General features: G+C 35.8%; 1 protein-coding gene across 1 annotated transcript in view; it reads left to right on the top strand.

Annotated features, from left to right (window-relative positions):
• Positions 1 to 3464: 3464 nt before the first annotated feature.
• The window catches only part of slc1a3a (solute carrier family 1 member 3a), a 22631-nt gene continuing 8628 nt past the window's right edge, over positions 3465 to 17467 (top strand). Inside the window, exons 1-6 of the mRNA XM_048188703.1 lie at positions 3465 to 3624; positions 4684 to 4941; positions 9480 to 9617; positions 16876 to 17080; positions 17184 to 17226; positions 17324 to 17467. The exon at positions 17324 to 17467 is cut by the window's right edge and continues 128 nt beyond it. Of these exons, the coding sequence (XP_048044660.1) occupies positions 4761 to 4941; positions 9480 to 9617; positions 16876 to 17080; positions 17184 to 17226; positions 17324 to 17467 (711 nt within the window). The 5' untranslated portion in view covers positions 3465 to 3624; positions 4684 to 4760. The remainder of the gene's footprint in view (positions 3625 to 4683; positions 4942 to 9479; positions 9618 to 16875; positions 17081 to 17183; positions 17227 to 17323) is intronic.

Genomic DNA, 17467 nt, shown 5'->3' with positions numbered 1-17467 from the left:
GCTTTAAAATTTTACAGATTTCATTTATACTCTAACAACAACATTACACACGAACTAAAGTTTGAAACATGGGATCACGAAGAACGGGACCTTTAAGCAAGCCGGGATAGGAGAAAGTATTTTAACATGAGAAAAATAGCAGGCTTACATTTGCCTAAAATTGTATAAAACTATTTTTTCCCCATTATATCCATTGTAGAATCACCTGATACCACCATCAAAATCATCAGCTCATTGAATGTAATTGTGAAATAACTAATGATGTTGCTCAGGGTTGCCCAATCTCTTTGTAATGAGCCCCTTTAGGGCTTTTAGCAGACAGCGTTCAGGTTTATTCTGCTCACCTGAGCTTGTTTTCCTCCAGGTGAGGCAGAAGCTGCTGAAAAGGTGTTGAAAGTAACTGTGACTATTTGGACACACACACCCACACACACACACACACAACCACGTTGGGTTTTCATTTTTTATGGGGACATAATGATTTATACTGCACAAACTGTATATTTTATCCCCTAATCCTAACCTGAAACCTACCCATCACAGAAAACTTTCTACATTTTTACATTTTCAAAAAAATCCCCATCATTTATTATGATTTATAAGCTGTTTTCGTCATTGGGAAGCTAAAAAGAAGGACAAGGATTTCCATAATTGGCGTCTTTGTTTGGAACATTTTGTCCTTATGATGTGGGTTTACCTAAAACACACACACACAAACACAAACAGAGATGACTTCTCTATCTATTCCAATTTCCAACACTCTTAAAACACCAATGTTCCCTCACTAATCAACGTGAAAAGATTGGAAACACAATTGTAATCAATCAGAATGTAGCTTGTAATTATTTTTTATTGTCACATTAACCACTTGAGTCTTTTGTGCGCTCAGAGTGTCTATTCTAACCGTAGAGAGTTCCTCTGTTACAGGTTCCCTTTTCACCAGACATATGATGAAACACTGTTGACTTCCTGGAAAAGAGAGAGACGGTGCAAACGGAGGCGGGAAAGAGTTGTGATTCTTATCTGATCAGCAGCCCGGATTTCACTCCAAGTCACACTGGGTGCCAAAAGCTGAACCACAGAATGTCACAAATCATCTCATTCAGCTTGACTGGTGAAGAAACGCTAAAGAAAGCTTTCAAAAACACAATAAAACCTTACAGGATACTTCCAGATGAATCGCATTAAAACCTCAAATTAAATAAAACTGTTCTTTTATAAACTTTAAAAAAATCTTTTTAAAACTATATTTAACCCCTTAACTGTCACCGTCCCACAGGTGGGACGTTTGCCATTACATATTTAAAACAGTAATATTCTATACTAAACCTAAACTAATCTTGACAAACTATATATCATTTGAAAGCTTAGAATCTCTAGTTTACATATTTGGTTACATATTTGGTGAAATAAATTAGAGAGGAGCAGTAATTTATCAATTTGCAACAAGCATATTTTCATACTCATAAGGCATGTTCAGACCTTTATTTTGAAATAGCGATGAACATGAAAAATCATTAAAGATTGGTTGAAACATGTTTGTTTTCATGCCAAGAGTTCAAAAGATAACATCCATTCAATTTTTTGAGAAAAAAAGGTCTGAAAATGTTTTTAATAGAAAAAAAAATACATTTATGATTGTGGCGGCGATCTATAACCCACATACATGTTATTTTTATGTTTATTAGAGGCTGAATTCATATCAAATTCTGCCAAACTTCCCATACTACTTCTATATAGGATGTCTACTTCATAAATTGTATGAAAATAATGGAAATATATGGTTCAGATCACTCAAACCATATATGGAAATGGAGGCGCCTTTATATGGTCAGTAATGGAGCTTGGTTGTCATCTAGTGAAAAAGTGTGGTACTGCGCCCAAACAAAATCTTACTGAAAGCTCATTTTTTGAGATATCAACCTGAAATTTGGAACACAACTTGTTCAGATTTTTGGCTTTGATTTCCCAGCTTTAGAGTAAAACTTGTTTTGTAAAATATATATTTTATATTTTATATAAAATATAAAATATTATAATTTTACATTTTATATTTTCATAAACTTAAACTTCTATAACGTTTTTTCTGTTTCACTTACATAAGTTATTTCACATCTACAATAATCTGCCAAATTTAATCTTTAAAACAAGACCAACCTTATGTCTATACTCCAAAGTATTCTTGAATTACAACCATTTAAGTTTGGATAGTGCATTTTCTTGTCTAAAAAAAAAAAAGTGGGGGTGACAGTTAAAGGGTTAATTTAGGCCACATGAGCATGAACACATGTATTAAATAAATAACCTTTTTCTTTTTTAATATTTAATGTTTGGTCATACAGGCTACAGTTTATCACAGCAATAAACATGTTTTACATACATACATACATGCATGCATGCATACATACATACATTAATTAATTAATTAATTGAATAAATAACTTTTCTTTTTTACTTTTTTAAATTTAAATATGTTTAATGTTTGCTCATACAGGCCACCGTTGTTCATTACAGCAATAAACACGTATTAAATAAATAAATGAATATTTTTTTTGAATAAATAACTTATTTTTTACTTTTTTAAATTAAAATATATTTAATGTTTGCTCATACAGGCCACTGTTTTTCATTACAGCAATAAACATGTATTAAATAAATAAACAAACTTTAATTTAGAACGTTTTTGTAAACTTTTAAATTAAAAATATTTAAAAATGTTAAAAAAATATTTAAAAATGTGTGTGTATATATATATATATATATATATATACACATATTTTTATATTTATAGAAATATAAAAAATAAACATGTAGGATAACACTGAATAATGAAACGAATAACAATTCTTTTTTAAACTTTAAAAATATGATATATTGATAAAATCAAGTCACTTCTAAATTTTTTTCTTTTTTCTGTCGAATAACTTCTTTTACCTAGGAAATATGTCAAATTATAGAATAAAATGGGCTGTAAACAGCATTTTAACATCGACTTTAATGACAGCTTAGACTAGACCAGACATGAAATCCACAAGTTCATACAAAACCTGCAGATCATGTTTTGAGATCAACATGATCAACTTGATACCCAAAAAATCATCTTGAGCTTCAGTGGAAGAACATCTGATGTTTTGTACACAGAAGTTCACATGAACAATGTCACAAATTAGCTTTTTTCAAATAATCACCTTTAGTGGAGAATCTAGAATCTTTAATTTTATGTTTGAAGTTAGTCCAAAAAGTTTATTCCACTTAATTTTTCTTAGAGTGGTCTTAGACATTTGGAGCTTGCTGCATGTGAAAACAAACACATGCTTTTCCCTCCATCTCTTCATCTAGAGGGGCAGGAGGTCTTTCTAAAGACCCTCCCACAGTTGAGCTGGCAGTTCCTCCTCTCCCGTGTGTGAAAGAGCTCTTCTCTCTTTCAGCAGGCTCCGCCCCGTCTCATCTTCCCTCCACTCTGTTATTGGTTCTTCCCTGTCCTTCTCACTCACACCCTCCACGCTTGCTGTTCTTTTCTTCCAAACTCTTGCGCTTTTCTTTCTAAGTACACACTTCTCTCCAGTCTCTCAGCGTAGAGGATCTTTGTCACAGGAAGGGTTGGACTGAATCCTTTATTTTGATGTGAGTACACTACGCTGTTTGTTATTCTTCTGAATGTGGGTGTGAGTTTTCTCTGACCATGTGAGTCCAAGTGTGTGAGAGGGGGAGCAGCAGTGTTTGGTCTGGCTGTTTTCCTAACACACGTGGAAAGATAGCTGCAGTTCTCGGTAACTTGTTCGTTCTGTGTGCAGACGCATCTGGCTGCGTTTCAGAGACCTGTGCTGAAGTCCCTTCTAATAGTCATTTGCTGACACTGTTATAGAGTGACTGTGTGCATGCATATGGTAAAACAAGTCCTGATTGAAGGGGACTTTAGTCAGATTAACAATTCCAAGGAAGCTTTAATTGGTTGAAAGGATCCAAACTTTGGACATTGGATGTGTGTCTTCCACACAAACCCAAAAAATATCTAATACAAAAGTTAAAAACCTACAACAAATTTAGATTAGATTTAGGGTTTTAGTTTAATGCAAGCATCACCATTCTTGTTGCTCATCCTTCGGTGAATGTGATTTCACCAAGTACGGTACATCTTTGTTGATCCTGGATCAACATTCCAATCTACCAATCAGATTTGAGGGACAAGTTTACCATTTATGTCAAGTTTAGGCTTACATTATTCACATATCTTTCCCCTCTGATTTTAGGGATAGGTTATGGGTAGGATTAAGTTTAGGGGTGGGAATAGGGTTAAAACTAAATTTTCGGACAGAAATGTTGTTCCAGGTTCAACAAAATACGTTGATCCAGGAACATGTCTTACCTGGCAAAATCACGGTGACCCTCATCCTTCAGGTCAGCGATTTGAACAAACCACTAACCCTAATTATTATAATTTGTCTAGGTTTGATACCTCAAATCTGTTGAGAAGAAGTGTGTTATTACTTTTCTTAGAGATTTAGTTTGATTTAGTTTGATTTGCCACCATCTAGTGATGCAAACACAATTGCAATCCCTCACAACAATGTGGCTGCGGCGGTTTTTGTACGGGCAAGCGCCAACAAAACAATATTTACCTCTGTTATTATTACGATGATGGATATTGCATTAATGACGTTACCTGTATGTTGTTCCCCGCAGTTACTGCCCACAGAGGAGTGATTCCCGTCAAACATTCAGCGGCGTCTGGTGTGTCCGGTGTGGCGCCCCCTCAAGGCATGACTCAGAGTAACGGGGAGACGCGTCTGCAGCGCAGCAGAGTGCAGCAGCTGCGGGACGGCATCACTGAGCGCTCGCTGCGGGCCCGCACCTCCGTGCAGAACATCACCACTAATGACGTCAAAGGCTTCTTCATGCAGAATGCTTTCGTCATCCTCACAGTCGTGGCCGTCATCATTGGTGAGATGATGTTTGATCTTATTTGTGCTTCCTACCCTGAAAGTGATCTTAAAAATATAATATTATAATTGAATAAAATAAATAAATAAATAAATAAAAATGTTATAAAAATACAAAATATGGAATATCAAATATGAAAGTGTGTGTATATATATATATATATATATATATATACAGGGTTTTTCCTGCATAGAGAATTACAAGCCGACCACCTCCGTCACTCCGTCAAATTTCAGACAGCCAGTCACATGCTCAGATCCCCTTTACCACGGTTCTGTTGCAGCTTCCCGGGCCTGTGTCTATTCTCGAACCGTTCCGCCCATCCCCACTGCAGAAAATGGGGTTCCGTGCCGAAAAGATTGCTTTCACTCAGGCCCTACAACTTGCTGGCCTCAAACGGAGCCGCTCAGGACATTCTGTGAGAGCACACGAAAGTGATGCACGGATTGCGGTTATATCCGCATCAGATAAATCCGTCGGGTTGGGCAGGCCAAGTAATACAAGATAACATTCCAAGTAATTGCAGGTGGATGAGAGAGAAATCATTAATGTGTTGATTTTAATAAAGACACTGAACCCTGATTTGGTGAAACGCAAGGAATGTGCATCACTCTTTTACTTTTCGTTTTCAACGTATTTCAATTCAGGGAAAACCAATCAAGGAAAGCATATGCCTAGAGCACCTCCTAGTGGTCATTATATAAAACACAAAGGAACCCCCCCCCCCCATGAGATATTGCTTAAAAACTTAACAGCTTTAACTAAAAATATACACAAGCTTAACAGAAATTATTCTGATGAGTGTTTCTTCAACAATGATGTAATGAAACAGTGACAATTTTAGTTTGAAGGGAGTAAAGCCTGTGTTTATAGGCTATTAAGGAAATGTAATTTTGCCAAAGAAGAACTTTTATTTTAGATATTTATTTAAAAGCAGCCTACTCAAGTGCAATATGTTATTATATCATCATGCTTAACCCTGAGAATTTGAATAATTATTCAAATTTGGGTGATGTTAGAGCTGACCCACACATCTCTAGCGCACAAGCCCTATAGACTTTTTCTTTGTTCAGTTTGCACACTGAACATGGGTTGAAGCTTTTAATTTTGAACTCTCAGAGTGCACCAGATTAATGAATTTATCTTTAAAATGTACAAAATTTTCTTCCGGGGGAGCATGCCTGTGGACCCCCCTATAGGGACAGAGGTACAACCACAGAAAACACAAAATCCTGTGGGAAACACTGTATATATGATAGTGTTCTCAAAATACAAATCTTATTCTCTTAATATTAAAATACCTAAAATATGTGCTTGTAAAAGCACTTTCAGCTTTATTCAGCACTCTCTTTATATATACTCTCTATACTTGGAAATGAACTTCCCAATAGTTTACTTGTCAATGTAACTACTTTCCTTAGTGATTTCTTCTGAGCCTCTGAAGCATTACCATACCAGCAACTCACACAGAATGTCATGACGCTTTCAATAAAAGTCCCTTAAAACATCAAAAGCGTTCTGCTATGGACATTAAAAGACAACAGTTTCTTTAAGAAATGCATCCTCTGTTGTAAATTTTTACTTAAAGGATTAGTTCACTTTCAAATTAAAATCAGCCCAACCTTTACTCACCCTCAAGCCATCCTAGCTGTATATGACTTTCTTGTTTCTGACGAAGACAATCGGAGAAATATTAATAAATATTCTGATGCATCTTAGCTTTATAATGTTAGTGATGGGGTTCAATGAGTATGAGCTGAAGAAAGTGCTTCCATCCACATCCATCCATCATAAACGTACTCCACACGGCTCTGGAGTGTTAATAAAGGCCTTCTGAAGTGAAGCGATGCGTTTATGTAAAAAAAATCCATATTTAAAAAAGTTATGAAATCGAATATCGAGCTTCTGCCACACCGCTTTCCGTATTCAGCGTACGCAGAAAGTGTAAACCTCTTGCAGTTCAAAAAGCTTACGTTACGTCATGCGCCTTCCCTATTAAACTTGCGGAAAAAGTGTAATTGACGCAACGCCAGTTTACATTTTCTTTGTAACTTGTATACGGAAGGCGGTCTGGCTCGATATTCGACTTCATAACTTGTTATATTTTTCTCTTTAACTCTAAAATCATTAACCATCTCCTTAGGAGGCATTTAAAAGGGGATTTGATTTCACCAATTTAAAAAGAAATCTAAAACAGGTCCTCCCCATTGTATTGAAGGCTCACTAAAGCAGTATCATCAGTGTACTTAATGATATATCTATTTAAAAAAAAAAAAAACTAGAACATGAATTAGTATATAAAATTAATAATAACGGGGATAAGACACATCCCTGAGGTGATCCAATCGAAGTAGTCATTTTGTCTGAGATAGACCCTCCTAACTTAAAATGCTGGGTTCTACAACTAAGAAAATTGATCACCCATGTAAACAACTTACTATCTAGTGAGAATTCTTTTGCCAAGGTATCTGCTATAGTGTACTAGGGGAAATACAGTTAAAGGCGGATGAGAAATCCACAAATAGAATTTTAGCATGAGTCTTTGGTTTCTCTAGATGTAAATGCAACAGATGCAACACAGTTAAAATTGCATCCTCTACCCCCCTAGAGGATTGATATGCAAATTGCAGAGGATCAATGAGATGTTCTGTTTCAGACACAATGTACTTTTCACTAAACGCTCAACTTTTCATCACTAGTGACATAAGTGCTATTGGTCGAAAGTCATTTAATTCTATAGGTCTGGAAACTTTTGCCACTGGCACTATTTTAGATGTTTTCCATAAAGCAGGGACTATACCAGAATTGTAGGAAGCACTGAAAATATCAGTAAAAACTGGTGCTAACTGAACAGAACAGTGTTTTAAAACATTACCGCATATCTTATCCGGACCCGGGCTTTTTCGGGGATTACATTTCTTAAAGATCTGACTAACCTCAGTTTCAATAATATAAAAACGAGAAAGATAAAAACGATTTCCCCATTGTCGAATCCATTCAGAAATATGATCTTTCAGGCGTATTTAATCACTTTTCACTCTATATTAACGTTTTTATTGCTCCGTGCAGCTGTCTCTCTCAGCACGAGCGTCTCATGTGGTCTGAGAGCGGCAGCCTCGTGGGCGCTGTCTGGGTTACATGAGACTAGCAAGTGCGTTTCTGTCATCACACTAAACATCTTTTAAGCTCTAAAAGTATCTCATGTTTTCAATTGTATATTAATACATTCACTAGAATGGTTCAAACTGGCAAGCTTTAAAACACGTACAAATGAGGAACTGACGAAACCGATAGTGAATGCATGAGCGAATGATTTCTTATGTTGGCGTGCCCTCTATTGGGTGGAACTGCTCCTCTGGAGGTGCATTTTCATGAGATCAATGCAATTCAATGGGGAAAAAATTTAACTTTGATAAATTATTATTCGAAAACTGTAACTCTGATCTGTCTAAAAAGATATAGCACACTGCTACACATTAGGGCCCAGGTCTGTGGAAAGTTTGGGGATTGTAGCATTAAAGCTCTAGGAGGAGTAACAGTCACAATATTGTTTAAGTAGAATATCAATATGTTGGCTTTCCCAAGCCAACATAACTAGGTGGAATGACCATATCTGTTAATCAGCCAATCAGGAACTGCTATTAATAATCTCAAAAATGCGTGATTAATTGGCTTAAATTTTAGGGAACATGTTTAATGCAATGTAATACAGGAATATTTAGCAAAAGTATTATGTTATGCCATCATGTATTCAACATCTTATATATTCAATTTCAGGAAACCTATATTTTTCAGTATTCTTATACATTTTGATGTCATAACGGAGGACTGAACCTCACCCATGTCATGATACTAAAATAATAACATAAAAGAATACTATTAAAGACGGCATAAAATAGAAGTTGCAGTCATCTTTTTTCCACTATGTGATGTATATCAGAGTGAATGGCTTTTCCAACAAGAAAAAATGTAGGGCGGGGCTTGATTTTCTCCATGGGAATTTGATTGGTTGGTTGTGGTTTGCTATTGGTGTATCTCATGTGAGTGACAGGTTGCTCCACCCTCACTGCAGTAAACACATCATCAGAGGGAAGGGGAAGTTATTTTGATGAAAGATTATGAGGCACATGAATTTAAAAAAAAATAATGATGTGCAAAATATTCCATAAAAAAATAAGAATTGTCCATTTTGATTTCATGGTGACTTTAAAGAATTCCAAAAAGGAACACTTAAATGGAATTTCTATAGTAATTTGAAACCAATATGATCCAATTGGATAAACTGAAAATCTATTTTTGTAAATGATCCCATTATGATTGGTTCCCAACTGGAACAGAAATTCCATTAGCTTTCTTTTATGTTTGTTTTGACAGTACTGTGCCATGACATCAGCAGAAACACACCCAATTTCACAATCGTGACATTTCGTTTTTTCTGTCTCAGAATATTAAAATGTGTTACATAACAACCTAAACACTCCAGTTTTTTTTTTTTTTTTTACAGACCCATTAAAGCTGCATTTGTGTTTCTCTCACAGGTACAATTTTGGGATTTGGACTGCGGCCGTATAAAATGTCATATCGAGAAGTTAAGTACTTCTCCTTTCCTGGAGAGCTGCTGATGAGAATGCTGCAGATGCTGGTGCTCCCCCTGCTGGTGTCCAGTTTAATTACAGGTACGGTTCCACCGTGGCACCACCAGGCACTGACCAGACATGGGCAACTCTGCCAGCTAAACCCAGAACAACATGAGTCTGAGATAAGCACATGATGCAGTGGAAGGGAAAGGGCTGAATGTGATCTGGTCAAGCTCAAATGGGGCGACAGATTGATTTATGTCTCACCCTTTGTTATGTCACTGGGGCAACTGAAGCAATTCAGTCTGTTTCTGCAGCTGTAAATGTATTTAAATAGATTTTTATAGTTGGTAAAACTGTATATGCATATGAAAATAATAGTTTAAGAAGGATTCAGTTTAGTTTTGAGATCCTATGGAAGCTTGTTTCCACCACGGAATAAAAAAAAGAAAGGATAATTGAGACTTTTTATCTCACAATTGCGAGTTTATATCTCGCAATTCTGACTTTATAGCATGCAAATGCGACTTTATATCACACAATTGTAAGACAAAAGTCAGAACTGTGAGATAAAAAAGTCGCAATTGTCCTTTTTGTTTATTGCGTGGTAGAAACAAGCTTCCACTGATCCAGCTTCTACACTGCTAAAAATATTTTCTTATTTAGTATTTTTGTCTTGTTTTGTTTGGAAGTTATAAAGTATAAAAGACTTTTTTTCTCAGAATTGCAAATTTATATCTCTTAATTCCGACTTTATAATTGCAATTGCGAGTTTATATCAAGAAATTCTGAGAAATAAAGTCAAAATTGTGAGATTGTGACAATTGTGAGAAAAAAGTCAAAATTGTGAGACAAAAAGTTGCAATTACCTTTTTATTATTATTATTTTTTTTTATTCAGTGGCGGAAACAATCTTGCATAGTTTTGTCTATTACAAATATATAAAAATTCTTAAACCAAGATACATTTACTTGAGAAGGAAAATGATTAAATATATTAAGTCCCGTTTTCTGAAAAATTCTGTGAGTTTATGCTTAATTTAAGTGAGTTTAATGCTAAAAGTAATTGTTTGAAACAAGAAGAAATATCTGCCAATGGAGTAAGAAACAATCTCGTTTTCCCTTTGAAATAAGTTTATTTTTCTTAACTCAGTGACAGATATTTTTTCTTGTTTCAAGTATAAACTCACTTAAAAATTATTATTATTTTTTTTTTAGAAACGAAGACGTTATCTTAGTCGTTTTGCTTCTCTTGATTTAAGAATGTTTCGATATTTGGACTGGAAAACAAGACAAAATACTGAGTATAAAATCATTTGTTTTGTTTAAAAATAAAGGAGAATCCTAAGGAAGGATAACATATGCTCTTTGAGGGGTCTGACCGGTTAAGGAAGTGGGGGCAGGTGAGAGTGTTTGTAAGGTCAGAGCTTTGATGGTCTTTTTCCAAACAGACAAGAGGTCAAGGGTCAAAGTGACCACACAGAGAAACGAACAAATGCTTCTTTCAGTCACCTCTCTCACACACACACTCTTTCTCTGTGTATAAATAGCATTTGCTGCCTTCTAAATAAAGACACAAACTGTTTCTAGACAGATTGATGGCTGCTGTGCAGCTTTATAGATTGACTATGGAACTAACACAGCTTATATTGAATGAAGAATACAATACTTTTAGTTTTTGTGTAAATTACTGCTTTAAATCTATAGAGTCCACATGTAACAGCTTTCACGAGCCATTTCACTTACACAATTGGACATATCTCGGAGTGAAACATGATATTTAATGAGAAAATGTATGGCAGGACTTGATATTTTCCATCAAAAATTGATTGTATTGTGAAAAGAGGATGTTACATACTAGAATGGAGTCAGATGGCTGGAGTGGAGGGGTTAAAAAAGTCAAAGATATTTATGATGTCACCTGAAAAGGAAAGAGGTGGAGCAAATTATTACATTTTGATGTTCACTTCTTTGGAATGACATTTACAATAAGACCTGAAATGTGTATTAATAGCCTATTTTGATTTCATATTGACTTGCTTGTAGCTGTCTTTAAAGATCTTTTCAGATGAGCGATGTTTGTTTCTCTCTTGCTCTCCACTTGCACAGTCACAAGGCTGAACACCAATGACACAGTAGAGGCCTGTTCAGATCAAACGCTCAGAACATAAACATGCACATAAACACTCCCACATGGTGCATCACAGCTTGTCGTCGGGTCAGCCAAATCTGTAAAAGCCAAAACAACGACAAACTGTTCAATGGCTGCATGGCCATACATTTACTCAGTAGAATGCATGAATGTAAATCACTGTGATTTAAAATGCTGTATATTGTCACTATAACATACTGTTTAATAGTAAGAGATAGAGAAAGAGTTTTTATTGCTGTATAATAATAACCTGAGGGAATGAACTAAAAAACAAGATCTTTGCTTTTTCTGAAGAAGCTTTATTTTACAGTAATGAAAATCTAATTGTATATACTGTAAATGAAAGCTTCTCTAATAATGAAAATCGGAACAGTATTGAAAATGTGTGTGTGTGTGTGTGTGTGTGTGTGTGTGTGTGTGTGCATGTATATATACATGCACATTATATACTTAAACTTTTATGTTAGATGAAATTAATCACGATTAATCGATTTGACAGCACTAACACACACACATACACTATATTGCCAAAAGTTTTGGGACGCCTGTCTTTACGTGCACATGAACTTTAATGACATCCCATTCTTAATCCGTAGGGTTTAATATGGAGTTGGCCCACCCTTTGCAGCTATAACAGCCTCAACTCTTCTGGGAAGGCTTTCCACAAGGTTTAGGAGTGTGTTTATGGGAGTTTTTGACCATTCTTCTAGAAGCGCATTTGTGAGGTCAGGCAGTGATGTTGGCGAGAAGGCCTGGCTCACAGTCTCCGCTCTAATTCATCCCAAAGGTGTTCTATCGGGTTGAGGTCAGGACTCTGTGCAGCCAGTCAAGTTCCTCCACACCAAAACTCGCTCATCCATCTCTTTATGGACCTTGCTCTGTGCACTGGTGCGCAGTCATGTTGGAACAGGAAGGGGCCATCCCCAAACAGTTCCCACAAAGTTGGGAGAATTAAATGTCTTTAAAACCCCACACCATAATCCCCCTCCACCAAACTTTACACTTGGCACAATGCAGTCAGGCAAGTACCGTTCTCCTGGCAACCGCCAAACCCAGACTCGTCCATCCGGTTGTCAGACAGAGAAGCGTGATTGGTCACTCCAGAGAACACATCTCCACTGCTCTAGAGTCCAGTGGCGGTGTGCTTTACACCACTGCATCCGACGCTTTGCATTGCACTTGATGATGTAAGGGTTGGATGCAGCTGCTCGAACATGGAAACTCATTCCATGAAGCTCTCTATGCACTGTTCTTCAGCTAATCTGAAGGCCACACGAAGTTTGGAGGTCTGTAGCTATTGACTCTGCAGAAAGTTGGCAACTTCTGCGCACTGTGTGCCTCAGTATGCGCTGACCCGCTCTGTGATTTTACGTGGTCTACCACTTCATGGCTGAGTTGCTGTTGTTCCCAATTGCTTCCACTTTATGATACCACTAACAGTTGACCGTGGAATATTATATAATAATATTATATATTTATATATAATATAGAATATAATAATATAGAATGTATATAATTTAGTAGTGAGGAAATTTCACGAATGGACTTATTGCACAGGTGGCAACCTATCACGGTACCACGCTTGAATTCACTGAGCTCCTGAGAGCGACCCATTCTTTCACAAATGTTTGTAGAAGCAGTCTGCATGCCTAGGTGCTTGATTTTATACACCTGTGGCCATGGAAGTGATTGGAACACCTGAATTCAATGATTTGGAGGGGTGTCCCAATACTTTTGGCAATATAGTGTATATATACATGCACATTATATGCTTACAAACTTTTGTTAGATGCGATTAATCACAATTGTGAATTGTGGGGACATTCCATAGGCATAATGATTTTTATACTGTACAAACCGTATTTTCTATCGCCCTACACTCACCCTACACCCCTAAACATCACAGGAAACTGTGCACATTTTTACTTCCTCACAAAAACTCATTCTGTATAGTTTATAAGCCTTTTGAAAAGTGGGGACATGGGGTAATGTCCTCATAAGTCACCCTCTCCTTGTAATACCTATGTCATACCCATGTCATTATACACATTTATATCCTGATATGTCACAAAAATGTGCACACACACTTATAAACTTTTATGTTAGATGTGATTAATCACGATTAATCTATTTGACAGCACTAACACACACACATACACACATCATTGACAGCACACACACACACACACACACACACACACACACACACACACACACACACACACATATATCATTGTCAGCACTAACACACACACAAAGGGAAATCTAATGAGAAATGCAAACTAAAAACTTTTTTTTCTTTTGCAGTTAAATGTGACCTGTACATATTTTCATGTTTCATCCTTTGTGGTTGCTAGGGTGTTCTGAGTGGTTGCTAGGTGGTTGCTTACAAGTCTGTGATAATTCTGGGTCTCTAGAGGTGCGTTCACACCATGTCGTAAATACCGTAATTACAAGATTTCAACATGTAAAAAGCATTTACGTCCTTGTACCACCTGACCGCTGCAAATTCATTTAGGCGTTGATAGTCATAATTGACAGTCTGAGGTCGGCACAGAGTAGAATTTCCTTTCGAAATTACAGTAATTGTGACATGGCGCGAACGCAGCATTAATCCAGTTTTTCACCCTTTTTATTGTTCACCAGGTGAAAATCATAAGCCCAATTGCTTATAAAGTAGTAACATGTTTTTCTTCAAATTTGAGGATTCATTCATGTGTGGATGCTTCAGTGTTAGAGCCTTAAATATTTGATTAAACAGCTACTTGATGGAACAGAGATTTAGTTTATCAACAAAATCTGTCCGTTCACAGACGGCCATGAAGAGTGTGCTCTCATTAGATGAGAATTTCTTTGTGAGGGTCGCACACAATTCGTCTTTGAAGACTGTGTATGTGAGGTAATTACTTTGCGGTATAGGAGAATAAGACTTTATAAGACTCTTGCAGGGGAAGTCATCGTTACCATGGAGACGAGAACTAATGAGAGCAGCAGGAAGAGAACATGACCTGTGCAGAAGGTTCCCAGGCCAGTGTGTCTGTGGGTGCTGGGGTGGAAGCTGAGGGGCTTTATGGGCTCAGGGGCAGTGAGATCACTACTTAGATCACACATGCACACACATACACACACACACACACACACAATAATGGAAGACATACATAGTTCAATACAATGGCTGTTCAGTCCTATAGAGAGAAATGTTGAAGGGCAGTCGTGGTCAGTGACCTTCAGGAAATATACTGTTTTACTGCCATAGAGCCTATTGTGGTTGAACATCAATGTAGCTCTTTCTTTCTTTTTTTTGTTTGCTTGCTTGCTTTCTTGCATTCTTGCTTTCGTTTGTTGTTTCATTCTTTTTTCGTTTGTTGTTTTGTTTGTTCTCTCTTTCTCTTTCTTTCATTCGTTTATTGTTTTGTTCTTTTTTCGTTTGTTTTGTTGTTTCTTTCATTCTTTTTCAGTTTCTGTCTTTCGTTTGTCGTTTTGTTCTTTTATTCATGTTGTTTTAGTTCTTTTATCGTTTGTTGTTTCTTTCTTTCATTTGTTGTTTCTTTCTTTCATTTGTTGTTTCTTTCTTTCTTTCGTTTGTTGTTTTTCTTTCTTTCATTTGTTTTTTCTTTCATTCTTTTTCAGTTTCTTTTGTTTGTTTCATTCTTTTTTGTTTGTTTTCCTTGTTTTTAATTTGTTCTTTCACTCTTTTCCCTTTCTTTCTTTCTTTCTTTCTTTCTTTCTTTTTTGATTTGCTCTTTCTTTCTTTCTTGCTTTCATTTGTTGTTTTGTTCTTTTTTTGTTGTTTTGTTTGTTCTTTCTTTCTGTCTTTCTTTCATTTATTTATTCTTTCATTCTTTTTTCGGTTTCTTTCTTTCGTTTGTTGTTTTGTTCTTTCTTTTATTTGTTTCTTTCATTCATTTGTTTTTTTCTTTCTTTCATTCGTTTATTGTTTTGTTTTTTCATTTGTTTGTTTCTTTTTTTCATCATTTCTTTCATTCATTTGTTCATTCGTTCTTTCTTTTGTTCTTTTTCTGTTTCTTTGCTTCTTTCATTATTTCTTATTTTATTTCTTTCTTTTGTGTTTTGTTCTTTCATTTGTTTTTGTTCTTTTTCACTTGTTTCTATTTCTTTCTTTCTTTCATTTGTTCTTTTGTTCGTTCTTTTGTTAGTTGTTTGTTCTTTCTTTTGTTTGTTCTATCTTTCGTTCATTCTTTCTTTTGTTTGTTCTTTCTTTCTTTTGTTCGTTCTTTCTTTCTTTCGTTTTTTGGTTTGTTCTTTCTTTAATTTATTTCTTTAAATAAATTAGTAAATAAACAAGTAAGCTAAATCATCTATCACCATTGATAAAAGATTTGACGATTAGTGTGTTTTACTTTCATTTTCATGGACTTTTAGTTTGTTTCATTTTGTTACCTGTTTCCTTTTGTTTCATTTTCTTGTTCTTTGTTGGTTACCATGGTTTTTCATTAATTAGCACACCTGTTCATGTTTGAGTTCATTATCCTTGTGTATTTAAGTCCCTCAGTTCATTGTCTGGTGGTGTTTGTGCCATGCACGCTGTTTTGCTGTTTTTGCACTCTTTTGGAGATCTGTTTTGATTTCTTTAATAAACCAAGCTGCTATTTTTGAACTACTACCTATCTTCATCATCATAGGACTTAAAACGTGACAACACTTTTATTCAGCAAGGATGCATTAAATTATCAAAAGTGACAGTAGACTGTTCTTTTGAAGTTTTTATTCATCAAAGAATCATGAAAAAAAAATTCATCACAGTTTATGCAGCAAATATATGCAGCAGCACAATGTTTTTGACATTGATAATAATAAGAAATGTTTCTTGAGCAGTAAATCATCATATTAGAATGATTTCTGAAGGATCATGTGACACTGAAGAGTGGAGTAATGATGCTGAAAATTCAGCTTTGATCACAGAAATAAATTACATTTTAAAATACATTCAAATAGAAAACTTAAATTGTAATACTTACTGTTTTACTATATTTTTCATCTAATAAATGCAGCTTTGTTGAGCATAAGAGATTTTTTTACTGACCCTAAACCTTTGAAAGCTAGTGTAGAAAGAGCAGGTGTGTGCAAACGCTTGACTGTCACTGTATGTCTAGTATATGCTGTTGCTCACAATACTATATGTACATGCATGCACAGAATCATGTGAAACTAACTCATGCTGCAGTCTAACGTCACCTTTGTGCAGGTATGGCCGCTCTGGACAGCCGAGCGTCAGGGAAGATGGGTATGAGAGCTGTAGTTTACTACACCACCACCACTATCATCGCTGTATTCATTGGGATCGTCATGGTGCTCATCATCCACCCAGGAAAAGGCTCAAGAGACGAATTCAAAAAACAGGAGAAAATAGAACAAGTCAGTCCAGCAGATGCCTTCCTCGATCTCATCAGGTATGGTGAAGTACGTTTATTTTTATTTTTATTTTTTACAATTTATTATATCTGTTTTATTATATCTATTATAACTTTATATTATTATTTTTTTTTTTTACAGAAACATGTTTCCTCCTAATTTAGTGCAAGCTTGTACGCAACAGGTACATTTTTAATGCACAGAAAACACTAAAAATCTAGTTCCATATAAGATGGTAAACAAAACCAAGTAACTGTGTCTATTCTCTCTACCTTCCACAGTTTAAAACACAGTATGCCAAGCGAGTGGTCACAGTTAAAATTCTGGTGAACGACACATTGTTCAGTTTGAATAACGGGTCACAGGAACTCAAACGTGAAGAGATGATACCAGTGCTGGGAACAGTTAATGGAGTCAATGCACTC

Source organism: Megalobrama amblycephala, linkage group LG4, assembly GCF_018812025.1.
Source record: "Megalobrama amblycephala isolate DHTTF-2021 linkage group LG4, ASM1881202v1, whole genome shotgun sequence".
NCBI classification, from domain to species: Eukaryota; Metazoa; Chordata; class Actinopteri; order Cypriniformes; family Xenocyprididae; genus Megalobrama; species Megalobrama amblycephala.
The sequence above is the reverse complement of the archived record's forward strand: the minus strand, read 5'-3'. Positions and strand labels throughout refer to the sequence as shown.